This window comes from Lissotriton vulgaris, chromosome 2_1, assembly GCF_964263255.1.
Source record: "Lissotriton vulgaris chromosome 2_1, aLisVul1.2, whole genome shotgun sequence".
Lineage (NCBI taxonomy): Eukaryota > Metazoa > Chordata > Amphibia > Caudata > Salamandridae > Lissotriton > Lissotriton vulgaris.
The window spans coordinates 1831955912-1831983762 of NC_141687.1; the positions used below are offsets into that span (position 1 = coordinate 1831955912).

Below are 27851 nucleotides of genomic sequence, written 5' to 3' on the forward strand. Positions count from 1 at the left end.
TTGACTTACAACCAATCATCAATAAGGGTTGCTGGACTGATACATAGTGTTCACTAGAATAGTGAGCACTGCATATCAGGCCACCTTCTCACATAGGGCACTCCAGCTTGCAGTAGGATCTTCTTCGCCGGTAGGAATTCCTTTCGTGCCGCTTGCACCAGAGGGGTGAAATCCGGGTAAAAGGAAATGTGGTTTCCCTGATGCGTGATTGTACCTTTCTCTCTCGCCAGGCGTAGCACGACGTCTCTGTCCTGGTAGTTGAGTAGTTTAGCCAGGATTGGGCGCGGTGGGGCGCCCACTGGGGGCTTTTTTCCAAGGGATCTGTGCGCCCTCTCCACCGTGAAAACCGGGGACAGATCCGGATCGAACAGTTCATGGAGTAGGTCTGATACATACGATTCCATCTTCCCGGTGTTTGTGGTCTCTGGAATGCCTGTAATGCGAACGTTGGATCTCCTGGAACGTGCTTCCAAATCGTCCGACTTGGCGCGCAAGCTGTCAATTTCCCGCTCCAGCGTTGTGATGTGTTTCTTGGCCTGTTGTTGGAATTCACAACACTCAGTTTGTCTATTCTCGAGACAGTCCAGCCTTTTCTCGTGAGTGTCCACTTTCGTTTTCACGGTTTCGAGTTGCGCCGCCATATTATCAAGCTTGGCGTCTATGCTTTTCAAGCTGGTTCTCACTTCCATGATGAGGGCTCCAAAATCTATGTCCTGGGCACCTCCTTGCGATGACGTTGCGCCTCCATCCGACTCCACCGGCGTGGTCTTTGGCGTTTTTCTATTATCAAAGCTCAGCTTTGGTTGCTTGGCTTCATTTTTCCCCATCTTCGCGAACAGAGTAATTCACCGGTCCCACAGTGGGGCAGCACTCCACTGCGTCCCAGCGAGCAAGTGTCCTATGTGAGCGCGGTCGCCCAGGTGGTGCCAGTGCACTCTAGACGTGCCTATGTAGACTCAGCAAGAAATGGAAACCGCTACAGGCTCTCATGCGCGTATTCAGGGCCTCCACGCGGTCCAAAATGGCGGGCGCTGGCAGCGTTCTCTAGGACCACCCAAACACCCGAGGAGGAGCAGCTCAGGAGTTCCAGGGGATCAGTGCGGCAAGTAGGCGCATCAAGCGTGCGGTGTTTAGTGCTGCCGTGTCTCAGAGCAGCGGGGGGGGGCCATGCGCAGCTATCCACCAGTACGTGTCACCATGTGAAACCCCCAGCTCCGCGGCAGCACCCGCTCACCTCCGCTCTCGCACTGCAATGATGAGGATGGTGCAGGCGCGGCCACTCTGTCCTCCACCGGGCGCCACTCGTGTCCGCGCCGTCTTCGGCGGCCGCAGGATCCCTGCCACTTCTGCGCAACTGCACCTGTACAGCCGCTCCGGTCTCCGCTATCTTCCCGCGGCCGCGCGCCAGATGGAGCTACCGTCAGCCTCAGCGGGAGAGCAGCGTCAATACTCCTCCGGCAGCGCCCCTGGCAGCGGCGCGGTATTTCTCCTCCCCAAAATGACCTCGATCTGCTGGGGCCTATGCAGCCTCGGCCCACCGTGTTCCGCGGCGCCCAGTAGCAGGCACTTCCGGTTGGGGACAGGAGCCGCTCGCCGGCCGGCGAGAACGGAGGATGGTCCCGTCTCCGAGGGCAGCCGCCCCCGCGTCCAAAACTCGGGCTGGAGGAACAACCGGGTCTCAGGAGCAGAACCCCGAAGGAATGGGGGACTGCAGTCACCAGGAACAGGATCAGGTAAGGATTAATAAAAGTAGCCGGCGGAGCTCACTCAGAGAGCGGCCATCTCGCTGCTCGGCTAGCCACGCCCCCCAGGGCGGGGGGCGATGTTAGCAAAAACTGATATTGAATCTGCCTTCCGTCTGTTGCCAGTACATCCCGAGGATTACAAACTATTGGGTTTCCAGTTTCAGCAGCAATTCTACTTTGATAAGTGCATGCCCATGGGTTGTGCTGTGTCTTGCAAGTATTTTGAGACCTTTAGTTCCATGCTGCAATGGGTTTTTTCGCACAGGACAGGTTGTGTCAATGTGGTGCATTACCTAGACGATTTCATGGTGATGGGTCCGGCAGAGTCAGGTGAGTGCGCTAGAGCGCTCAAGGATCTGGTGTTGATGTTTCGGGAGTTTGGGGTCCCCCTGGCCCCGGAAAAAACTGTGGGCCCGGTCACGTGCATGTCCTTTCTGGGGATAGAAATTGACACGGTGGCGGGGGAGTGCAGGCTGCCTTTGGACAAAGTTCAGGCCTTTTCCCGAGCGATCGACGCCACCCTGGCGGGACCTAAGGTTACTCTTCACCAGCTCCAGGTACTTGTTGGCCAGCTCAATTTTGCCCTAAGAATCATCCCCATGGGGCGCCCTTTCTCTAGATCCATAGCCAGGTCGATGGGGGGGTTAACGCACAAACACCACCGTGTTAGGCTGAGGGCAGAGGTAAAAGAAGATCTTAGGGTGTGGCGCAGTTTTCTCAGCGATTTCAATGGCAGGGTGGTGTGGCCTGCCCCACCAGTGTCCAGCTCGGAACTCGGCCTGTTTACTGATTCGGCTGGCAGCATCGGTTTCGGGGCCATTTTAGGTCCTGCCTGGTGTGGGGCGGAGTGGCCAGCAGAGTGGCACAGGACAGGCCTGACAAAAAACATAGCATTCCTAGAGCTCTTTCCTATAGTTGTAGCTGTGACAATTTGGGCCGACCGCTTCAGAGACAGGGCAGTGGTATTCTGGTCGGACAACATGGCTGTGGTGGAGGCTATTAACAGGCAGGGGGCCTCCTGTGTGCATGTGTTGAGACTGTTGAAACAACTGGTGTTGGTATGCTTGAAGCTGGACTTGACTTTCAAGGCGGCGCATATACCGGGAGTTGACAACAATGCTGCTGATGCTTTGTCTCGTTCCAAGTTGCAGGATTTCCGGAGGTTCCACCCGCAGGCAGAGGAGCGAATGACAGAGTTCCCACCATCACTGTGGACAATTGGTGCCCCGCATTAGCGGGGCTGGTAGGTGCTTCCCTGAACGATCGCACCAAGAAATGTTACCAAAGGCATTTTAATTCCTACAGGTCGTTTGTGGATGAGGCTGGGTTGCCTCAATTGTTTGCTCCAGATGCTATTCATGGGTACCTACAGACGTTAAGGGATCAGGGCAGGGCGGTCTCTTTCGTTAAGGCTAACTTGTCAGCAATAGGCTTCTTTGCAAAACTGGCAGGGGTTCGGGACCCGGGTTGTTCTTTTTTAGTCAGGAAAGCTGTGGCGGGCTGGGCTAGACTAGAGGGACCTAGGCGGGATTCTCGTAGGCCTTTGAACATCCCGACCTTATGTGCTATGGTGGACCTTTTGCCTTTAGTTTGTGATACCCCCTTCGAAGGCATCCTGCTGGGGGCGGCCTTCACTCCAACCTTTTATGGGGCATTCCGGCTGGGTGAAGTGGTGGGGTCCTCTAGAGTTGACCAGGAAGGGGGCCTCCAGCATAGGGACATTTGCCTGTCTTCAAGTAGTTTGGCAGTGACTTTAAGGAGATCTAAGACCGACCAATTGGGCAAAGGGGTCACCATTCGGCTGGGTCCTGCGCCAGGGGTTTCGGCCTGCCCGGTAACCCGGATGAGAGCGTATTTGGCCCTGCGCCCAGTTGGGAGCGGGCAGGCCTTGTTTGTTCATGAGAACGGGGACTGTTTGTCCCAGTTTCAGTTTAAGGCGGTCCTGGGACTGGTGCTAGCGCGATTAGGTCTGGGAGATGCAGGATACTCGTCTCATTCATTTAGGATTGGCGCAGCTACCTTGGCCGCAGGGGCGGGCCTGCAGAGCGATGCGATTAAAAGAGTGGGGCGCTGGTCGTCCGATTGCTATTGCAGATATGTGAGGCCTGAATTGTTGTGATGATGGATCAATGATTGACTGTGACTTGTGCCTGACTTTTCCATTTCTCTCCTCTAACTTAGTATGCCCGCTGGTGTGGGTGTTGGGGCACTCGTTTGTGCGTCGCGCTACGGTGCGTTTGCATCAACGGCGAGTGGTGAAACCGGCGGACTTGGGCGGGACGGAATTCCTGTGGCGAGGCGTCGGGGGCATGCGAATTCGTCACCTGAGGCGGCTCGTGGAGGAGTTAAGAGATCAAGAAGGGCACAAGTCCCCAGACTGGATTATCATTCACTTGGGAGGAAATGATATGGTCGATCGTGGTCGCTTAGCAGTCAAAGAGGCGTTGCTGACACAGTTTGCGTGGTTGGGGAAAATCTTCCCATCGGCCAGGATTGCTTGGTCAGCGATGATACCGCGCAGGACATGGGGCCCGGGAGTTCGGACAAGGTCCTTGAATGTGTCAGTAAGGCGACTCAACGGGGAGATGGCAAGGTTGTGCTCAGTGAAGGGCCGCTTATGTCATATTCCACATCGGATGATCTCGGGAGAGGCTATGTACCACAACGACGGAGTGCATTTGTCGGACTTGGGCACAGACACATGGATAAAAGGACTTTGGTCATTTATACAGAGCGCAGGTGGGGAGGGTGGCAGACCTGAGGGCCTTGGCCACCCTTGTGGCGGAAGAGAGACCTGCGATCAGTGACATTGACTAACACAAGGGACTGCCCTACGTACTCCATAGGCCAGCACTGAGGGGGGAGACGGTAAGCTCTTCGCTGGGAAGATGTGACCACCGGCTGGGGAGGCTAGGGCGACAGATCACGAGCCTCCTGGGTCCCTGGAATTGGCGGACAAGGATCAGAGGGTGGGGCCCACTTCTCTTTGACGCAGGCGCGGTGCACCTGGCGTGGTAGGCTCAGTGCGAGATGCGAGCCAGAAGGCCCCTTGGTGCTAGGGGGCGATGAGATAATTTTGCATTTATGATTTTGCATTTATGATTTTGCAGTTATGAAGATGAATATTAAAAGTGTCTGTGATGATGATTATGCATGTTACTTTGCTTTTGTCATGTTTATGATATGTTGAAATTAAACATGGCCTTTTATAACCCACTCAATGCTTTGAGGATTCAATTGTGGGTTGGTGTGTCAACTAGGGGGGGGCGGGGCCAAGCTGGGGGGATCCGGGTCCTATGCCAAGCGCAAATATCGTGAAGCGCGCCCTTAGGACCCGGGCCCCCCGGGCCACGCCCCCGGTCACGTGATCATGGGCGGCCGGTCGCCCAATCGGCACTCGGTCGCCCAAGTACTTCCGGATCGTCAGGCACACGTAGGTCCGGCTGGGGTGTCGGGGGGCGGAGACCTTTGCCCTATTTAGGGTCAGGAACCGTGGCTTCTGTCTCTCTTTGCCCTCTGCCACCCCAGCTGACGACCTCGCCGGGCGACTCCTTTTTCCACCCCCTACCTTTTAATTTAAACTTAAATTCCCACCCACCATCCCTGTTGCTTAGGAGTTGGAGGGGGTGGTTTTTTGGCGGAAGAGAGACCTGCGATCAGTGACATTGACTAACACAAGGGACTGCCCTACGTACTCCATAGGCCAGCACTGAGGGGGGAGACGGTAAGCTCTTCGCTGGGAAGATGTGACCACCGGCTGGGGAGGCTAGGGCGACAGATCACGAGCCTCCTGGGTCCCTGGGCAGTCCGGTGGTCGGGGAGTGGGCCCTGGAATTGGCGGACAAGGATCAAAGGGTGGGGCCCACTTCTCTTTGACGCAGGCGCGGTGCACCTGGCGTGGTAGGCTCAGTGCGAGATGCGAGCCAGAAGGCCCCTTGGTGCTGGGGGGGGCGATGAGATAATTTTGCATTTATGATTTTGCATTTATGATTTTGCAGTTATGAAGATGAATATTAAAAGTGTCTGTGATGATGATTATGCATGTTACTTTGCTTTTGTCATGTTTATGATATGTTGAAATTAAACATGGCCTTTTATAACCCACTCAATGCTTTGAGGATTCAATTGTGGGTTGGTGTGTCAACTAGGGGGGGCGGGGCCAAGCTGGGGGGATCCGGGTCCTAAACAGAAGGACAGCAATCAAACTAGAGCAATTAGTACTTGGTCCATGCTCCAGCTGAAAGAATAGGAAGTGAAACCAGCATGCACTAGCCAATTAGAAGGCAATAAATAAGAGTGACAATGAAGCCAACAAATGTTAAGCAGTATGCGGGCTGCAAGCCTCTTGCTGTATACAATATCTCTTGCAAGTGAGAGTACATGCACAGTCTCAGGTGAAACCAAAAAAGTGTTTTTCAGAAGGCTAACAGGTCAGAGAAGAGTTCAACTAGAATTGAGCAGACTGAGAATTACCAAATCGATGCCATGCTGCGGTCCTAGTAAAATAATGGAAGAGGGGTATGTCTCCTTTCACTACATTGCCTCTTTTTTTACTCTGAAATGTTATTCATTACATAACTTAATATAAATGATATAAAAGTGGAAGTTGTTCTGTGAAGTTTTTCTAGAAGGTTTATGCCTCATCATGTAAATAAGAAAGAACAAGGCTCTCTGGAATCCACAAAAAGTATTGGGCGTGCCTGGAGGGGTGAGGACTGGAGGGTAACACAAGGCAAACAGATTCACTCTTGCTCTGTCAGGGCAGAAATCTACCAAACACTTCATCTCACCCCAACATGTCTAGGATGCCCCTCTAGCTGGGGTCTGAGCTACGACCAGACTAGGGCTCGCCGACTAGTTCTCATCCTCCATTGAGAGCCTGAGAGGTGTGTGGGGTATGTACCCCTGCTCAAATTTTGGCTTCCTTCAGTCTAACGTAAGGTGGTGGTATCGGGGTCTAATAAAGTTTTGCAGTTTCTGCTCAGGTTGCTAGTCTTGATTGCTCTTACTCATCCTTCCTCGTGCACTGGAAGTTTTTGTTAAGCAGAAGACAGTATAAAAGAAACAAAATAGTGCATAGCAAGTACTTTTGCCACCAACTCCAATTTTCATAATTTTGTTACCCTTTTAATGATTCAACAGCATTTCTGCCTTGCACATGATACTGTATGGACTTCTGGGCCTTCACTGGTTACCCTTCTTCTTGGTGTACGGGCACAAAGCATCCCACTGTGGCTAAAGTGGTTAGTACTTATTATAAATTGCAAATGTATCTCTCACATACCCTCACCCATCACACCGCCTCACGCTGCTCCCCTTAAGGCAATAATCGAACGTCAGTGGTCATTACGCTCAACAGGACAACACTTCCTATACAGGCTCAGAACTAAAATAGCACACACCCTCTCTCCCGGCGCCACTCACCCGTCTACTCATCCTAAACAGTGTAGCTTGCTATCCGTGTGGGTAAGTGCTTCAGTGCTACCCATACGGGTAGTAGGCGCTATACAAACGCTATAGTACAATACAATTATGTAAAGCCGACACATTACCCAACAGACACCACATCTCCACAGGCCATTCCACAATGAATGAGCCAGTGACTCCCCCCCCCCCCCCCCCCCCCCCCCCCCCCCCCCCGTTTGGCATGCATGCATGAAAGTAATCCCCCACCCTTAGCCATCTTCCCCTTGTGGGCTCTCCGTTTGTCTCGTGCGCTCCACCTCCCTTGGCGCCTTTTCTTCAGTTGTGAGAATCCCCGGCCCCTCTGTGCGAGCAGGAATGACCACGCTGAGCGCGTGCCCACGCGGCACGGAGGAGGGGAGGGCAAAGAGGGGGCAGCGAGGCTTTGTTTTCATTTCTCGGTTTCGTGACATATTTTGAAAGGAAGCCGCGCTCGGGATGCGCCGGCAGAGCATCCGTCGAGCCCCCGCGCCACAGGAAGCACCCCTGCCCCCTGGGATTAGTGGACGAGGGATTAACATTTTTGTGCTGATTAAATGCAGATCGGAGATTCTGGTTCAACCTTGAAAGTAAAAATATCAGCCAGCAGACACCTGAGCAAGAGGATGGTTCGGGTGTTGTGTCAAGGTGGTGCAGCGATTAAAAAAATGTGTAACTATTAATGTCAATTTACTCACAAATTTCACAAAACACCAACGCCCGAAACAAATGTCCTATTGTAGCCAACCATTCCATCAGAGGAGTTTCTATTAAACCCCCTCTTTCCAAACTTGAAAGGTAAAATACTAAATGTAGCATCTCCTACTGCTAGTTTCTAATAAGGGCTCTGAAGGCCCGACCCATCCGAGATTCATGTACCTACATTATGTTGTCATTGGTTATCCAAAACATCTACATGGATCTGTCCCTTCTGGGCTAAAACTGGACACCCCTACTCCTTAGCGTCCTATTTAAAATCGCAGCACGCAAAGTCTCCCTAAACTATGAGGTCTCCATCACAGCTGCTAGTAAACGTTCTGACATCCACAAGGCATAAAATGGCTAATTCAATATACAAAGAGACATTTTTTTATAAACAAATTGTATTTCTCCAGAATGTACACATTTAATTCCTTTTGTGTTTACGTTTTTGAATGCTCGAAACGTTTTTATAAACGTTCAGTAGGCAGGACTGCAAACCATGGAAAAATGGAGACGTGGGAGTTTCCTCTTGCCTTCTGTTTTATGGGATTCTGCACATTTTTGGGTTGGTTGATTCTGATGGGTAACATCACATCTAGAATCCCTAGTGTAATAAAGAAAGACCTTCACATCTCTAAGTGAATTTTAAAACAAGTTTTTCATTTTGAGTGTGCATTAGTTTAATATTTGGAGAGTGTTTGGGGACATAGATTCTTTATATAATTTTTATGTAATGCATTTTAAGAGGCATTTTATACTAGTGGAGAGTTCTCCATTAGAAAATTTATAATAGTTTACATTTTTGTGCTTAAGTCTTTTATGAGTAACAATCAAAATCTTCACCTTTTATCGATATTAAAGTTTTTAGGGCAGTGTGATGATCAAAATATGTTATTTTTCGGTAGACCTCATGTATATTTATTGCTGTAGCTGTTCCAGTTACATACAGTATTTCCGAGGTGGCATTGTTTATATTTATTTGTACTGATGCTCAGTAACAGTATCTTGTTCTTTTCATAGAGTCGCCTTCTACACTCCGAGCAGGCCTATTCTGGGACCCCCCCTTTTCAGCTGCAGTATCAGCTCCTCCTCATTATCAGCAGACTCAGCAGAACCACTAATGGGACCAACTTCTGAGCTGTGGTATCAACAAGAGTTTATTTTCTCACGGTCACTATGATGCTCCTCTCTGAGCAGAACCTGTCCTGAGACCACCTTGACAGCTGCTATGGCTACTGCTGTTTAAAACAACTGGACGGACTTGAGGTTAACTGCTGACAGGGACCCACTTCGAGAAACATTGCTATTGTATGGAGTTTCTTTGTTAAAGATTTTCAGTGAGTGAGGGGAGTAAAGAAAGGGTTCAAGAGCTTATTTATTTTATTATGTTGGATGGGTTTTAAAGTACTGCTAACAACTAAGTCATAGCATTAAATCACTTTTTGGATAAGTGTGTATACAAAGTTTGAAGCAGGTAAGTATGTCACAAGCCTGGTGATTTAGAACTATGTACATAATCAGGTAATGCAGTATTACCTCAACACCTGCCAAAGAATATGACCTAATAAGATGACAGAGCCTAAAAAAACAGATTCTTGAAAGATAAGGGTGAAGAAGGCATGTTGATCTTAGATGTCTAACCAGGCAGGGCTGCAACGTGAATCTCAAGAAGTTGGACTTGAAAAGGATAGTTTTTGCCCAAATGCAATGGAGAAAAGATGGGTCTTTTATGACTTTCTGAATTTGTAAAAGTCCCTTTCCAATCTCAAATGTGATGGCATGAAATCCCACTAAGTAGGACATTATCTTGAAAAGTTTTACAACCAAATACCAGAGACATATGTTGGCAAATGTGGGGCTTTTGGGTGGTAGGTGAATTGAAAGCAATTCTGTGAGGTTGCTCGGTGCTTCCACATGGACTATCTTATGTACCACGCAGTGGTAGTTTTAAACTGGGCACTAATGGAGGGCTTTCAATGTTGGTATAATGTGGGTGTCATTCTACAACTGTGAACTGGTCACCTGTGGTTCTGAGGGTTATTGGTGCCGTCTGTGATAACAGTGTGCTATCTGCCATAGTAAGTTGTGAAGCAAGAGCCACCTAGTGAAGCATTCGCTTAGTTGTATGTCATTTCACAGAAAAACAGTTTCATGGATTACTATTACAGAGAAACTGTTTCTCCTCAACTGTTTAATGTAAATTTGCACCACATATGGCATTTAACATTTCATAGGAACCAATCCATAGAATGTCTTTTATAAAAAAAAAAGCATGATTATTTTTTTAAGGTGTAAATACAATTAACATTGAGAAACAATTCTCGTTGTTAGTTTTCTGCAAGTTACACCCCCATCTAAAACCCCCATACCTCAATTTTTATGTAAGTCTGTTGTTTTTTTAGGATTATTCCTAGTCGCCCCTTTTATAATATATACATATATGTATGTAAATATACGTTTATATAGTTAAAGTTTGATAAAGAAATTCATGTGCCACCACCTTTAGGTCAACTCCCATGAAACAACAAAGATACAGAGAGTGGGGGAGTTGTGTTTTTTTCATATTAAAAGGATTTCATTAAAACGTTTACTAGGTAACCATGGGATTTTTGTAATAGTAATAAAAAGTGGCCTGGTTGAAATTTTGAAAACGTTACTCCCTATCCGGATTTGATATTGGGTACACTACTCTTTACCATGGTTTTATATATTCAGTTGCAGATTTACTGTAGTTTCTAAGTACAATAAAATAATATTCAGTTATTCCAGTTTTTTTTAATGTTAATATCATGTTTGATTGACCTGTATTTCCTTAAAATTGGGCTTCCATGATTTTGTTTCTTTCAATGTGTTTTCTCAGTTTAAATGTTTCCACTAATTCACATTATCTTATCTTGGTAACACACTTGGGGCCATTGTTAAAGCAAACACTTCACATGCAGCTGCTGACATGAACTACAGTGAGGAAGAGCCATCTGTGGCATCTCCATACTAGCTGTACTTTGCACATATGAAACAAGGAAATCGAACCTTGTTGCTGGGTTATAGCATATTAGGATTAAGATCTGATCTAAAAAAAACAGAGTAACGGTTGGTTTTTACCTTCTCCTGTCCCCAGCACAGTTTCTGCTCCTCGTTGCGGTTTCCAATTTTTGGCACTAGTTGCTGTCAGGTGATCATCCTCGAGGTCGATCATTAACTAAACTCACTGCAGAGATAGCTCACATTTTTGTCACATGAAACACAAGGTCGCCACTGTTCTTTCACGTGCTTTCCCTAGTCAGAATCCTAATAATGCTGTGCTGTGAAACTCTCATACCAGAGAGAGTCTGAATGCACTTCAGGAGTCTATTTGAACCAAGAAGTAACCCTTCTACAAGTAACAAGGTGCCAAGCCAGCATGCAAACTTTCAAATTACCAATTGCACTCGGTTTTATAATAATGATAATTGTTTTTTTGCATATTAATCTGATTGGATTACTCTCCGGTACATTGGATGGCGGGCATTTACATTCTAACCTTACTTTGATGACTTATGGGCACATTCACTCTAATGCATTAGTATAAACGGTATGTCCTCACACGTCTCTATGAGGAGCTTTTTCTCTCTGGCATATCAGTTGAACTCTTACTCCCTCTGTAATTGGTCCATTTGGCGTTTTCTACCAGGCACATTACTGTGATGCTCAATCCACACCTGTCACATTGCTCTAAATAGCATTTACAGTCTCATATGAATAATCTGGTAGGCATGTCTTTGGCGGTATCGTGGTCCAAAAGAAAAAACGTTAGTCTGATGGACATTTACTTTCTTGCAGATTCATCGGGTTGGCATGCATTTTTTGTACTGTTTTCTGATAGGCATTGCTTCTCCCGCAAATTGGTCTAAGGGACATTCCAACCTAAGCACACTAGTCTCTTTGGAATTTGTTCACCAGCATATTAGACGGATTTGAAGTTACACCATGCACCAGATATGATGGAAATTTCATACCTAAGACATTCGTGTGAAGCCATTTATTTCCCAGCACCTGCATCAGAGCAGACTTTCACATACTCAGCCTAGCAAAAGGGTCTGATTTTCACATTTAAGCTCTCCTAACTGAACCAGGACTTTCACATACTCGCACTTCTAACATACCCGACTTTCCCATGTCTAGGTCTACAACAGCCCTTACCGTAACACACCCTAGTACCAGAGCCCATGCTTCGACAGGCTCAACTGGATCTCTTCCAACCCCCCCTGAATCAAGAAATTGGAAGATGGTTCTCCCCAAACTTGCCTGGGTCAAAAGCCCAAATTCATGGATTATAGGGAAAAAGACAAAATTGGCCCTCCTGCTTCACCTGAAACCCTATGTAGACACTTTTCACAATCGTACGAGTGTCCAATGCCTGTGAAGGCTCCTGGCCTGACAAAGCGTTTTATCATGCCCCGCATGACTTCAGAAGCCGAAAAGTGCGATTTAATTTCTACCTCACAGTCTTCCCAAAGCCCATGCAGCCTCCTTGCACATCATTCAAAGGCCGCCTATCTCACCCCCACTTAAAGGCCACGGAATCCTGCTGTACAACTTCTACCCTTTCAAGACTCTTCCAGCATATACAGCGACCACAACTCCATCAACACTAGAAGTCTTCACTATCTTATCACACTCAAACTACTTACTGTTGGTAAGTAATATGGAGTGCCCTGCCTGGCTCTACTTGACAGGGTCTTAAAAATATTTCATCACAAGAACCCTCCTTGAAAAGCCTCTTTGGTGCACCAATGAACAAGCCTCTGTCCCGAGCCTCAAGAAAGATCCCTCGGGTCCTTGCGACCCTACAGGCCATATCCTGTCTTCAATAGGCCATACTCATAGAAACTACTAGAAGCACAGTCTATAAAAAACTGCACACATTTAATTCAATGTATTCTTTGACCATGCTTCAGTTCAGCCAGAGGCATGGATTTAATTCATGTTTCCATAGGAACAGCTACAGGATGGAGACAAAGGCGCAGGTGGCCCTCATCCTTCTGAACCTCTCTGCAGATGCCCACATGCTTCACCATGATACTGCAGTACATTGCCTCTGTCTCCTAGACATCAAAGACACTGCATTCTTGTATGATCACCTGCTTCCACATAGGGAGGATTGAAACAGAATCTATGTCCTATATGCCTTCCCCTTATGATTCCTTTGGAGCCCTCAAGCAGCCTCCATTCACCATACCATCCTCCTCAATAACTTTCTGATCTCCGTGACAACCCTGATTCGACCATGTTGCATCTTCCAGAGTTATGCTGAGGACTCCCAAGTCTGATCAAGTGTCTGCACACAAATCTTCCATACTAGTTAGCAGTTTCCTGAAACGTGACCACTGCATTAGCTAGAACCATCTGAAGCTCAACCTGCACATAACTATGATGATGATGATGTGTGGCTACCACGCAACTTCTTCAATGGACAGATCCAGACCGACCTATCCCATCCCTGTTGGGTGAAGTACTCCTTCCTTATATCAACCTTAACATTCATTATCATTTACGTTGCCTTTTTCGGAAAGTACCAGCGCTGCTGCACTTACTCAAAGTAACCCCATATCGAGCTTAGATGATCCCCACTTATACTATATGCCTCATACGTCATCTGAACAATGCAGTACCTGAACTCTTGCTCCATCTCCACCACAGGGTCATAGCTCTACTGCGCTATGTGCCCTTAACTGGCTCTCAGTGCAGTAAAGAGAGGACTTCAAGACACTTCATATCCACAAAACTTTGAACAAACTCTCAATGAAACTGCTCAAGGGCAAACACCATAGCTAATCAATCAATGCACCTCATTCCACCACCGCTCCCCTACAGCACATCCAACATCGCCTCAAAGTGCACATAGGTGGAAAACTCTCCTCCCATCATAAACATCTCAGCTACGAAAACACCTGGCCTTCCGCAAACCATTAAAAGGCCGACTCTTCCCAGTTCACTACTAGATGCCCTGCTTCTACTGCAACAGAGTACCACAACCAGACCTCTTTGTCCACCCATGAGCCATACCTACTAGATTTGACCTCTCCAGCTATTTTGCATAAACATCCCACATCTGTCAAATCTATGGCTTCCACAACCTGCCACACGGTCAAACACATGCCCATCCTCATTACATCATGCATGTGGCACCGTATGTTTAGAAGCCACGAAGTGACCACAATCCATTCATACTAAGCACTCAACTTGTGTCACGCAAACCAGACATGCACAGCGGCATCAGACCAAAAGAACAATGGAGAAGACTGCACTTTACAAAAACATAACATCACATGCTAACATATCTATTCCTGTTCAATTAAATTGATTATGCTAAATAAATATCACCAGGATGTTCCTTGAAGAGTGTAGCTCTATCAGACCAAAAATGACCCTCTTTTCACCTAATCTGAGAGGAATGGAGAGTGCAAGGACAGCCGGTCAGGGAAGGACACGGAGTCCTTCGCCTTCCGCTGAAGGACAGAGGTGTGCTTCTCTGATGCCTTTCCTTGCCTGCTGATGAAGAGAAGACAGCCATGGTCGCCTGGGAGTGAAGGGAGACACCAAAAATTGTCCGGAGCCTCATCTTGACCCCAAATTCCTCCCTGGAAGTGGTGTTAATGTTATGAGTTAAGGTGTGTAGTGAAGGGTCACCCCTGGACTGCTGCTTTTAGGCTCAAATACCATTGTCTCAAAGATTGCAAGGTTGGAAGGTCAAAAAACTACTAACATATTTCAAGTGGATCCCCTCACTCTTCACAGAAAAACCGAAAATCTGGACTGCCCTGTTTCACAGCAGACCTTCTTCTTTCAGACACTATTTGTTTACCTAAAGGCTGCTGGCGGGAAGAGACCACATGAAGTCAATCGCCCAATCTGTGTTTTTCTAACCTCTGTTTAAATTCCTGAGGATCAGCGACAAGTTAGAGGAATCTGGGATGGGCCTGGGAGTTAAACTATGGCAATACGCCAGGCTGGACAGTAATACTCTAGGGTGGGCATAAACCGCCCCAGGAGAAAGGTTATATTCCCCTGGCAGACACAGTGCCCTGGCAGAAACAGCATAGCCCCCCGTGGCTGGTGGCAATGCCAAAGGGCAGACAGAAGTACCCCACGAGTAATGGCAATATCCTAGAGTGGGCAATAATATTTTAGACCAGTAATGGGCTTTTCTTTAAACATGCTAACACGCTTAGGAGGGCTAGAATCCAATACAGCTGTCTGTTCACTCAAATCCTTTATTGCTTAATTAAATTAATTTGCAATTAATGTACCAAAAAAAAAATGTAAATACGTTTCACAAAAAGTCTATCCGTAAGCTTAAAAAAATTCCGATCAGTTTCATTGCAGGGTCCATAAGATTGCCAATTCATATGCAAAATCGAAACTAAAACCATATCGTTAATGATCAGAGAATACTGGGGCTGTAAAGGTGCGTGATATCTTCAGTGTATAGTGAATATGGTTAAAGATTGAATAGCCTCCCAAGGGGCTAAAAAAATGACAGATTATATCTAGCAGAGAGTATCTACTTCGAGCCATGTGGACTAAAAGTGCAGGACCGTACTTGCAGGCGTGTAGATCTATGGTGTTATATCTCGTTTTTACAGGACACATACAGCTAGCTGGCTGTTATCTGTGCCATTGATTGCATGAAACATATGAAGAATTCCCTCGGAGTCGGAGTCCGAGCTTAGGTTGTTATATTACTTGGATCTATAATTTGTATTGCATTCAATGTACCATTAGTATGGCCTTGTAGCGTACTTGGCCGTGTGGATGTCGCCCACGCCATTACCTTTCCATTATAGACCAGAGTCTGAAAGTTAACATATATCTGTAGAGAGTTCTGGTCAATGGACAGGAGTACTGTGTGACCTGCTTGATTTGAAGTTAATCCATAGACTTATGTACAGGATCTTCATCGGCCCAGTTGGATCTTTGGAGGGCATCTAAAACCATTGGCTATTGCATTGCATTGGTGCATGAGGGTCGAACACATGCTCCAAACAGTGCGGTGTAGGCATGAAGTGCGACTTATGTGGTTTTGGTGCTGTGCTAGATCGGCCTTGGGCCATACGACTAACTGTAGTGTAGAGGTATTGTAACTTGCCAGTGCTTTCTACCCTAACTGTAGTGTAGTGGTAGTGTAACTTGCCAGTGCTTTCTACTTATCGCTGAAAGAGTGAATACATTGAAACAATAAAACCCATTAGGGATGAGGAGTCAGTGAAGACACAGGAGACCAGGGAGACTGACGCCAGTGGTGGGGTCCACCTGAGCCCCTCACAGTGCTGATGACAGCGGCCGTTTACTATGGGTGATGGTCAGGGTACGAGTCGGGGGTACATGTGGGTGGACGACGTCCGTCCACTCACTATTTTCACCCTGCCAAGAAGTTGGGCCCTACTAAAAAATATGCTGAATTCACCCCGGTGTAATTTGCAAACACTGGGACACATTCAGCAGCGCCTGCACGTTGTTGTCTGCTTTCCATCCGCAACAACGTGCAGGCAGGGAGGGGGCTTTCTTAGTTCTGACTCCTGCTGGGTCCATAACAAAGTCTGAGTCTGAGGGGTCACCAGGCCTCCTTTTTTTAGTCTCTCCTGGCTGGGATGACAAAAGGCAACACTGTTTTATGTGTAGCTTACAGAAGTGTGAATATTCTGCCTAAATCAGGAGGTTTTCCCAGTATACTCGAAATATGCTCCAATGTACTCATGATAGACATGTTAAACATATATGTGAGGGCTTAAGATCTGATGTCACTTCCTGTGATGCCACTTCCTGTGATGTCACGTGCTGTGATGTCACTTGCATTCTGATTAACTAGGTTAGTCCCCCCACTTTTAGGACTTGTGCCCTGGTGATGGTTATTATCAGACATCGAATGTCAATTGGAGTACGTGGTTTCCTCACACACTTACGGCTTCAAAGTTTTGGACCCAACGCACCTCTGCCCATGTTATCACCTTGTGAAGGAGGAAAGGCTGACAAATCGAAGCCAGAGTTGAACTTGGAGCAGCAGGTACATCAAACCCCTGAAGATTTTTAGTATCCATGAACAATTTAAAAAACATCTTATTGTGCGCTGGTGGGACATGCAGTTTTTAATTGTCCTTACATTGTTGTGCTTGGCACAAAAGAGATAAGTGAGCGTAGATGCGCCTGCAGGGGCCTCGATAGGCGCTGTGTGCAGCCGCCTCGCAGCAGTTAGGAGCCCAGGACACACCCAAGACAGACATCGCCTCAGTCTTCCTCACACATGCACATCGCCCCTCCCCCCTGCCTGGAGGTGGCATCGCGCTCCTTTGGATGAGTGCCACGCAGCAGCATCATGCGCCAGCCAGGGGCACACCGGCCTGTATGGAAATGGACCTTATTGAACTGGGCAAAGTCAGGTGCGTGCCAGTCTGTGGCGCCAGCTACCTCCAAACTTTAACTTGAAAGTGATCTCGTGGCAAGTAGCTCCCACTCATGCCAGCCACTCCCAGCTTCCAAACCCGTCACCATCGGTGAAAGGGGGGAACTTCTCCCCTTCGGTCCCAAAGCGCTCCAGCACTTATGTTCGTGGGGCCAGGGAAGGGATCAGCACCGATAAGTTAAAACTGCAGCGTGCCAGGCTGGGCGTCTGTCTGGGGAGGTGGACAGACAACTTAGCTGCGGGAGAGGTTCCTTGGACTATTAATAGCATCTTGCCCACACACAGGGGACCGCCAGTGCGAGTCCGGTGGACATGGGGCCAGAGACCGCAGGGTCAGCGTGACGCAGCATGCTGAAGGCGCTATACCAGCCGCAGAGGCATGCCGCTGACGCAAGATCGGCTCCCGGGCAGAGCAAACTAATGCGCTGCATAAAGCGCCAGCCACGCCGTCCTCGTCCCCTCTCTCAGTACAAAATGATGCCCTTGCACAGGGGGTTGAGATGGAATTCCCACCTGGTGACAACGGGCTACATCCTTGCAAACTCGGAAACTCTGCATGTGGTCCTGAGGCTGCGTAACTAGAGCGGCTTAACATGACAGAACACACCTCTCCTGCACAGCGCAGCATAACATGTCTTACAGCTTCCTGCCAAGAACGCAGCCAGACCCGTGGTTTCCCTTTAAGGCACAGCGGGACCACGATCAGCAACTTGGCAGCGACGCATTAGGTCTCACCCCGACCCGCCCCCATGACCCTGCGCGGAGTTGGCATTTCTCGGGGCAGCCCTGCATGGCATATAACTTCCCTGGAGCGGTGTCCGGGGTGCCTCTGCAGCCCTGCCAAGGAAGACAGCGCCTCTCCCCCCTCAGCGTCCTTACCTTGGTGACAGTCATGCAGAAGCTCCACAGGAGAAGGGTGGCAGCGTGCCAAGATGCAGATGGAGGCTGGTGAGGGAGGGCACCTGTGCGTCAAGCTGCAGGAGGCTGAGCAGGGCTGCCCGCGGGCTGGGATGCACGAGCAGCCTGCGCGAGGAGGGATGCCAGGATGCAGCAGGAGGCTGGGCACCGAGGGCGTGCCAAGGCGCTGCTGGCAGGAAGGGCGAACAGCGTGCCAGGAAGCAGGAGGATGCTGGCAGGGAGGAGTGCACGTGAACCGGCGTGGGGAGCAAAGCTGGTACCCGCGTGTGAGGATGCAGGGGCAAAGAGGGCAGAAGGGCGCCTGCAGCGGGACTCCCTCTCTTCCTCCCTGCAGTGAGGACTGATCGTCAGTGGTTACTGGCAGAAGAGGGAACCGCCTCCCACTTCTGCCCGCCCCCTGCTTCTCCCCGCCCCCTGCCTCGCCTCCTCCCTCCAGGCCGTGTACCACTCCTGCCTCCACCGGCAAACTAAGCCGGCCTCCGAGCTGAGCACTGATGCAGCGGCCTGGGCTGGGCTGATGCCACCCTGCCTTTCAGCCCGCAGAGGCCCTCTTCTACTGAGGGCACCGGTTTAGGGGCAGCGACTGTAATCAGGATGCCGAGCCCCAGGGTAGTGATGTTTTCTTTTGGCTGGGGATGCAGAGTGCCGGAGATGGAGTGGGCGCCTTGATACCAGGAAGCCCTCCTCATAGCCACCAGGACCAAGTGGCATCCTGGCACGATTATTATTGGCTGTGCTCGAGCTCATACTTCCAACTAAACGAACGATTATAAATCGCACAATTAATTGCCCTTGGCTTAAGCCTAACTGCCCAGAAGTTCACGCATGACATAAGGCATCTTGGATACTAGGACTATTGAGGGGAGTTTACATGCCCTCTGAGGTGCCTCAGTTGGTCCCTTTGCTGTCTGTCAGGAGGTACTCGAATTCTTAAGTTTCCCGTTTCAAGCGTGAATTGCTGACCCAGTCCAGGATTTCTTTCAATCCTGGGACTTTTAGTCTTGTTTTCTAATTGGGTGAACGGGACTACAAAGCCCAACATGCAATGACAAACACCGGGGGTTGAACGATCTACTCATGCGTGGAACGAAGTAATTTGAGAGTAGTGAAAGTAGACAGGGTGCTCTGGAAATGACGTCAGCGTTACTGGAGGGCAAGGTCAGGGTGGTGCCTAACAGGGGCAAAGAAAGAACCATAGGGAGGAGAGGATACTGAATTTACTGGGTGGAGCACAAGGGCACTATCACGATGAAGTAATCACGGAGTATGGCATGAGGCAGATGCACAAGTTACTACTTGTGTAACGATATATCTGTAAGAGACATTAGTTAGTGATAGATTCCTTACCTTGGAATATCCCTATGCGTCAGACTGGATCCGGAAACTTTTGCGTAGCAGTACCCTTGCGCGTCGGTAGGCGTCGTCTGCGGCTCCGCGTCCGTCATCGGCGTCGTGGGCGCCGTGATGACGTCGGAGTACTTAGACGCCGCCTCCGCGTGCTGACGTCAGTTCTTAGACACAGCTTTTTCATGCCAGAAACGCAGAGCTATGCCAAAAACCAACACTGGTGCCAAGAAACTAGGGCCCTGAAAGGGGATAACCTTAACCCTAGATATCGCTTCGCAGAACGGGGAGGATGGGTGGGTCGGTAAGGAATCTATCACTAACTAATGTCTCTTATAGATATATCGTTACACAAGTAGTAACTTGTGCATCTGAAAGAGACACGTTAGTGATAGATTCCTTACCTTAGAATAGATACCCCAGCAATACCAACCCCGTGGTGGTGGGTCTGCGAACCAATAATCACACCAGAAAGTCCTGGAGGACGGAACGGCCAAAGAAGCCATCCCTCCGGACTTGACTGTCCAGACAATAATGTCTTGCAAACGTGTGCAGCGAGGCTCACGTAGCAGTCTGGCAAATGTCCTGCAAGGGCACACCTCGGCCCAAAGCAGTTGTAGTCGCTGTGGCTCGAGTGGAATGAGCCCTCAGCCCCACAGGGGGTTCCTTCTTAGCCAAGGAGTAACACAGCTGGATACACAAGATGATCCACCGCGAGATGGTCCGCTTGTGCACCGCTTTCCCTTTCTTAGCGCCCACGTAACCAACAAAGAGTTGGTCATCCACCCGGAACTGGCGTGTGCGATTCAAATAAAATGAGAGCGCACGTTTTGGGTCCAGACGGTGGAGCCTCTCTTCCTCTCTCGAGGGATGCAGAGGCGGAAAGAAGGTGGGCAAGGTGATAGATTGCCCAATGTGGAAGGCCGTGACTGCCTTGGGTAGGAAGGAGGGCCTTGTCCGAAACACAACTTGTCCGGATGGACTGAAAGGAAGGGAGGTTTACAAGATAGAGCCTGGAGCTCACTCACTCTCCTGGCAGAGGTGATGGCTACCAGGAAGGCAGTCTTCAAAGTGAGAAGGCGAAGAGGACAGTTGTGAAGTGGCTCAAAGGGAGCGCACATCAGAAATGTAAGAACCAGGTTCAAGTCCCACTGAGGCATCACGAAGGGAACAGGAGGGAACGTATGTGTGACGCCCTTCAGGAATCGATTAACGATAGGGGACTTGAACAAAGAAGGTTGATCAGGCAGCCTCAGAAAGGCTGAAAGAGCTGAGAGATAGCCTTTGATAGTGCCCAGAGCAGAGCCCTGCTGGGCAAGAGAAAGAAGAAAGAGGGGCATTAAGGGGATCCACAGCCTTTGCTGTGCACCATGCCACAAATCTGTTCCACCTGCAGGCGTATACCGACTTTGTGGAGGGACGCCTGGCTGCCAGAATGATGTTGCAAACTTCAGGAGGCAAGTCAAATGGCCTCAACTGTCGCCCCTCAATCTCCAAGCATGGAGGTGAAGACTGGACAGGTTCGGGTGGAGGACCGTCCCCTGCTGCTGCGACAGAAGGTCCTCCCGAAGAGGCAGACGAACCGGGGGATCGACTGACATACTGAGTAGCTCGGGATACCAGTACCTTCGTGCCCAGTCCGGAGCCACAAGGATGACTTGTGCCCGGTCGCGCTTAATCTTCTTCAGCACTCTGGGCAGAAGTGGTATAGGCGGAAAGGCGTACAACAAACCGCAACTCCACTCGCGACGAAAAGCGTCTCAGAGCGAGTGCTGCCTTGGAAATTCCAACGCGCAGAATTTATGACATTGCGCGTTCTCTTCGGTGGCGAATAGATCTAACCAAGGCTCTCCCCACTGCAGAAAGAGGCCTTGCGCCACGTCCGAGTTCAGACGCCATTCGTGATCCATCATGCACCGGCGGCTGAGTTCGTCCGCCCTGGCGTTCAGTGAACCGGCCAGGTGTTGAACCATCAGAGACACGCCCTGATGTTCCAGCTATTGCCAGAGGCGCAGAGCCTCCTGGCAGAGGGTCCACGACCCCACCCCGCCCTGTTTGTTGCAGTACCACATGGCAGTGGTGTTGTCCGTGAACACCTGCACTACACTCCCTCGGACAGACGGGAGGAATGCCTTCAGTGCTAGACGAATCGCCCGTAGCTCCAAAAGGTTGATATGTAGCCGGGTCTCCGCCGGAGACCAGAGGCCTCTGATCTCTGCCTCTCCCATGTGGCCTACCGAGCCCTGGAGGGACGCGTCCGTCACAACTACGTGCTCCGGTTGGGGAAGGGAGAGGGATCTGCTGCTGACCCAATCGCGGTCTGTGAGCCACCACTACAGCTGTCTCACAGTGCCCTCCGAGATCAGGACATGGTCGGACAGGTTGCCCTGATGCTGGGCCCACTGAAACTTCAGGTCCCACTGCAGAGCCCTCATCCGCCACCGTGCGTGATGCACCAGAAGGATGCAGGAGGCCATCAGCCCCAGAAGCCGCAGCGTCAACCTGACCGAAACCCGGGATAAAGGCTGGAAGATTGGAATCAGAGCCTGTATATCCCGAACCCGCTGTTCGGGTGGGTAAACCCGAAACTGCGCCGAGTCGAGAACCGCTCCGATGAAAAGGATCTTCTGAGAGGGACACAGGTGTGACTTCGGCACATTGATGGAGAACCCCAGCTGGTGCAGGAGATCCGCCGTAGTCTAGAGGTGGCTGACGACTGACTGGGGCGAGCCCGCCTTCAACAACCTGTCGTCGAGGTAGGGGGAAGACTGAGACCCCTAACCTGCGCAGATGAGCTGCGACCACCGCCATCACCTTCGTGAACACCCGTGGGGCGCTGGTAAGGCCTAAGGGGAGCACGGTAAACTGAAAGTGCTCGTGGCCTACCGTGAACCGCAGGTAACGCCGATGGGCCGGCAGGACCGGGATGTGGAAATACGCGTCCTGCAAGTCCAACGCTACCATCCAGTCTCCTGGGTCTAGGGCAGCTAAGACCTGAGCCAGAGTCAGCATTTTGAACTTCTCCTTCCGGAGGAAGCCGTTGACGTTCCTCAGATCCAAGATTGGCCGTAGGCCCCCCTTGCCCTTCTTGGGTACCAGAAAGTAGTGGGAGTAGCAACCACGTTCTACTTCTGGCCCAGGAACGCGATCAATGGCCCCCTTGGCCAAGAGGGCCGAAACCTCCTCCTGCAGGAGCCGCAAGTGATCCCCGATACGCGGTGGTGTTACGGTGGCATGGCTTGAGGAGTCGTCTCGAAGGGGAGGGAGTAGCCCCTCCGGACGATCTGCAGCACCCACCTGTCCTAAGTGACAGTGCGCCAGTGAGAGTGGTGATGGCGAACCCTGCCCCCCACTGGCGTCACATGGGCCGAAAAGCACAGACTAGGAGGGTTTAGAGGCGGATGCTGCGGGGGAAGGTGTGGACTGACCTCGCCGGTTTCCATGGCCGCCGCCGCGCTGGATGGTAGTCTGCGGCGAGTGGCTGGCGGCAGGTATTGGGACGCCCCTTCCTTGGCCACGAAAGGAGCAAAAGGCACCCGTTTGCTGGCGTGGGGCAGAGAGGCCCAAGGACTTGGCGTAGCCCTGGAGTTCTTAAAGCGCTCAAGCGCGTCGTCTGCCTTGTCGCCAAAAAGGCGACGGCCATCGAACGACATGTCCATCAGAGTGTTCTGGACATCTGCCGAAAAATTGGCGGATCTCAGCCAGGCGTGGCGTCTTACCGCCACTGTCGTAGCCATCGCTCTGCCCAGCGAGTCGGTGGTATCCAGCCCACACCTGATCGAATACTTGGCTGCATCTCGGCCCTCCACAAGGGCTTGGCCGAGTTTGGCCCGTACCTCCAACGGACACTCTGGCAGCACCTTCACCACCGTCTCCCACAGAGAGTGGGTGTAGCGGCCCAAGAGGCATGCGGTGTTGGAAGACCGCAGTCCCAAACTAAGGGAGGAGAATATCTTCTTTCCATAATTCTCATACCGCTTGGATTCCCTGTCCGGCGGAGCAGTCGGGAATGCGGTCTGGGAATTAGAGGCCTGGATGACCAGACTCAGATTCTAGGGGGTGGGGTGGGAGGACAGGAAACATGGGTCGCCCGGAGCCGGGCGGTGGCGTCTGGCCACGTTCCTATCTACGGGCGAACCAGTAGCGGGCCTGGACCAAGTGCCCAAAAGAACGTCGGTCAAGGCCTCATTAAAGGGCAGCAGAGGATCAGCCGAGCATGACTGCGGTTTAAGGACCTCTGTCAGGAGGTTAGTCCTCACGGCCGCGACGGGGAGCTCAAGGCCCAAAGCCTTGGCAGCCCTCGTCAACACCACACCATGTGTTTCCCCCTCCTCCGAAGCCACGGTAGGAGGAGAGACAAAACCAGTGTCTGGAGAGGTGTCCAGGCCACTGGCCTCCCCAAGGTCTCCTGCCCAGTCCTCTTGAGACTGACACTCCCTGGTCAGAGGGTCCTCAGACCCCTCCCAATCCTCCTCCTCACCCATCTCCTGAAACTCAGGGTTGTAATTCAATGGGGCCGGTTCGTAGAAGTGGAAATCTCCAAACGGCGTAGGATGCGGCGCCCAGCGGCGCCGCTCCGACGTCGGAACCGGAGCAAAGAATGTATCGGGAGGTGACACCCGACGGACCGACGCCAGGTGGGTCATAAGGTCCACCGGTGACGATCCAGAGCCTGAAGAAGGACCAGCGGAGTCCCGCGGCGCCGGGCCCGAGGGCGCCGGCGGTGTCGGGATCGTGGGGCCCTGCGGCGCTGGCGGCGTCGGGGCCGAAGCCCCCGACCCGCTAGGGCCCCCAGACGGGTCCGCTGGGCCCAAAGGCGCCGCGGAGCCCGTCTGAGGAGAAAGGGACCTCATGGCCATGAGGAAGCGCTCAATCTCCTCCGGCGTCGCGTCCTGCCCAGGGACCGGAGGGTGTGGGGCGGGACAAGACGCCCGCGACTCCGAAGGAGCAGCGTGGGCGGTGTCACCCGAACCCCCGGCCGCATCGCGCGAGCGTCGGGGGGGGTGGGGGGGGGGGGTGTTGGAGTCAGAAGAGCGATGACGCCTCTTCGACTTCTTGTGCTTCTCACCTGACGACAACTTCGACCCGGAGGAGTGGTGCCAACACCCGGAGCTGTGGTAGCTCCGTCCCCGCGACCTGTCCCTCGACCTCCCGTGGGACGGGGACCGGGACCTCAGGCGGCGCAGGGCCGACTGCCGGATTTCGAGTCGCCTGCGGGACCTCTCCCGCCTGGCTTTCGAAGATAGGGCCCGGCAGTCGGAGCAGGCCTCGTCGTCGTGGTCTACGCCCAAACAGGTCAAACACAGGTGGTGGGGGTCCATAACCGACATTGTGCGGTCGCACTCCTCACAGTGTTTAATTCCGGCCATCCCTACGGCACCGATCGGAGTCGTTAGACTTCGAAGAATGATCAAAAGAGATCAAAAAGTTAGTCAAAAAGTGACTTTGGGTAACTGCTCTTTCCAGATCTGCGCTGGCTGGCGCGGAAAAAAGAAGAACTGACGTAAGCATGCGGAGGAGGCGTCTAAGTACTCCGACGACGTTATCACGGCGCCCACGACGGACGCGGAGCCGCAGACGACGCCTACCGACGCGCAAGGGTACTGCTACGCAAAAGTTTCCGGATCCAGTCTGACGCCTGGGGATATTCTAAGGTAAGGAATCTATCACTAACGTGTCTCTTTCAGATAGGTCAAACAAGTACCTACTAGCCCGTAGCAGAAGGCAGGGTAGGTGACTACGATGCACACCGCTATGACCTAAAAATGTTCACCGCAGCTTAGTCTCTGCTCATGACCCAAGGTGCACGAAACTATTTATTGTCCATAGGGTGAAACGTAGAAAACCTCAGTAGGTTCACTTTCTAGTATGTCTGTCAACACAGTTTTTATATTTACCAAATTCAAAATGACAAAATATGTTTCACAAATATTTTCAGGAAAGGAATTGCTGACTTAAGGAGTTAATGTCTGGATTATATACACAGCACACATAGAAAGCATTCCGGTTGTTTGTTAATCAGATGTAGTTCAGTTACCTGTTTTTCGTAAGGATTTGCATGGGAAAAAAAGACAATATCCGTGGGACAAGCAGCCTTTTTCGATGTTACCGGTGCATCAATATTTTTCTGGAAGGAGAACTAATTGGAAACTTCAGAAAATGCCATTTCAAAAGTCGGAGATCAAAATGAATGACATTTCAGGTCTAGGTGATATGCAAGTACAGCGGTATCGGCCAAGAAGACCTAAGCAGGAATAAATCTAGTGGGAAGAGACATTTTGGTAAGCTCAACTGATCACGCCTATTTACTGTTGAGAATGAATTAGCTGTCATTCATAAGAGGCTATTTGCTGTATACTTTGTGTTGGTATTTATTATACAGTGAGAAGTTAGCCGTGGACCGATGGATCACTGTACAAGTTGGAGGTGTTAGGAGACCATACACGATGTGGTACACCAAGAGGCAATTTACATCTTTGTATTGCCCAAATAAATTATATTGCACATATTTATTAGTTTAGGCACACGTAGACTAAGTGATTTCCCAAGAATCACACGATTTTCAGTTAAGTGCTGATGCTGGGATTTAAGGCAGAACCTCAGGTTCTAAAGTTGACATGTTTGCCACTAGACCACATCTCCTACCTGGTAGTCACATGACTATTTTGCTTGAAGTTACTCACATATCCTGAATGATTTTCATCCCCATAGGACGTATCTGGATTTAATGATAAGTGTAGGAAGCTGGCTCTTTATATAGTATAGCAAAACGAGGTATACTGTACAGAGAGTCCAGATATCCATTATAATATCCCTTATAAGTGGACAGGGGCTTAATCTAGCAATCCCAAGGTGCTCTATTAGGGGGTGGTGTGGTCAAGCAGCCATAAGCTTATCAGCGAGGTGGGTTAAACATCTGCTACATACAGTTAATAAATGATAAACAAGACTCAATAAGGAGATAAACACCAATTTATAGAAAAGAACACCTATCTTTATATAACTTTAGGCACCAAGAACATCAAAATTGGGTATGTTTCAAGTTCAGAATGTTTACAGTTTTTACAGCGACTTGCAAGGCCAATCTCCTGGACTTGAGGTGACTATAAGGCAAGGTCCAAGGCAGCACCAACAGGTCATCTCGGACAGCACTGGGGTGGCCGGGTGTAGAGGCACTCTTCAGCATCAGGGGCCTTGAGTAAGTCTATGGGGTTCAGTCCAGTCACAAAGATGCTGCAAGCTGGGATATGGGGGGGCCAGTCCTCTGAACCAACAAGGGGGCTCAGGTCTCATGATGCTAGGGGACGTGGGGACACCTTTGGTCCTCTTCTCCTTGGGCCGAGGTAGCAGGTGTGAGAAGGTGGCCTGATATGCAGTGCTCACTATTCTAGTGAACACTATGTATCAGTCCAGCAACCCTTATTGATGATTGGTTGTAAGTCAACCTTATAGACCAGCTATCCTAGTAGCGTGGATACGAGCAGTCTAAGGCTAAAGACTCGAGAGGGCGCGTTAAGCCAGCTGTTTACCACACATATACCCCTTGAATACCAAGTGAAAGGACACCACACAAGTGTTATGAAAATAAACAGTTATTTATTTAAAGATCACAACAGCCCTGTACTCTTTATGAGGACAGGGTACTAAGCACAAACCAAAACTCTTACAAAAATACTTAAGTTAGCACAGTATATACAAATGCCCGAGGGGCACGGAAAACCATATACTCTGAAAGTGGAATGCGAAATTCCTAGCAGGTAAGTACAGTACTAATAGCTTTTGGAATCGCTAGGACTTGACTAGGGAATCGTTAGATTATGTCTAGGAGGCCTAGGGGACTCGGGTGCAGTGTGTGCACTCTCACGCGAGATGCGGGACAAAAGTCTATGGTAGCTAGGAATTAGAAAGTTAGTGTTCTCGGGCGAACCCGACCTGGTAGGGAGAAAACGAAAGTAGATTCTGACCCTTGGATAGTGAGGCTATGCTGGGGCACCGAAATGCCGAAGTTACCTAGCCCAGGGGCTGCAGCTGCATAGGTCTGAAAAGACGTCGGGAATCCTCGTAGACGGACCAGGAGCCGGAAGAAAAGATGCTGGCCGGTGACCAGTGAAGAAAGTTCAGTCGGATCCAAGCCTGGATCTTGAAGATAGATGACACCTGAAAGCAGAGGGGACCAAGTTCGAGACTACTAGCCAGTAGTCAGTGGGCACCAGGAGGGCACCGGATGGTAGCCACCTCGACTAGGTGAGTGGGTGACGCTT

The 27851-nt window shown here is 50.2% G+C and overlaps 1 protein-coding gene across 4 annotated transcripts in view; it reads right to left on the reverse strand.

The window, feature by feature from the left end:
• Window positions 1-27851, reverse strand: part of CORO2B (coronin 2B) — a 581091-nt gene that overhangs the window by 337929 nt on the left and 215311 nt on the right. The window contains exon 1 of one of the 4 annotated variants that reach the window (XM_086957968.1): window positions 18208-18588. The exons of 2 other annotated variants lie outside the window; for them this stretch is intronic. In XM_086957968.1, the coding sequence (XP_086814094.1) occupies window positions 18208-18222 (15 nt within the window). In that variant the 5' untranslated portion in view covers window positions 18223-18588. Of the gene's footprint in view, window positions 1-10991; window positions 11017-18207; window positions 18589-27851 lie in introns of those variants that run through there. One more of the 4 variants, XM_086957969.1, reaches the window with a different exon arrangement.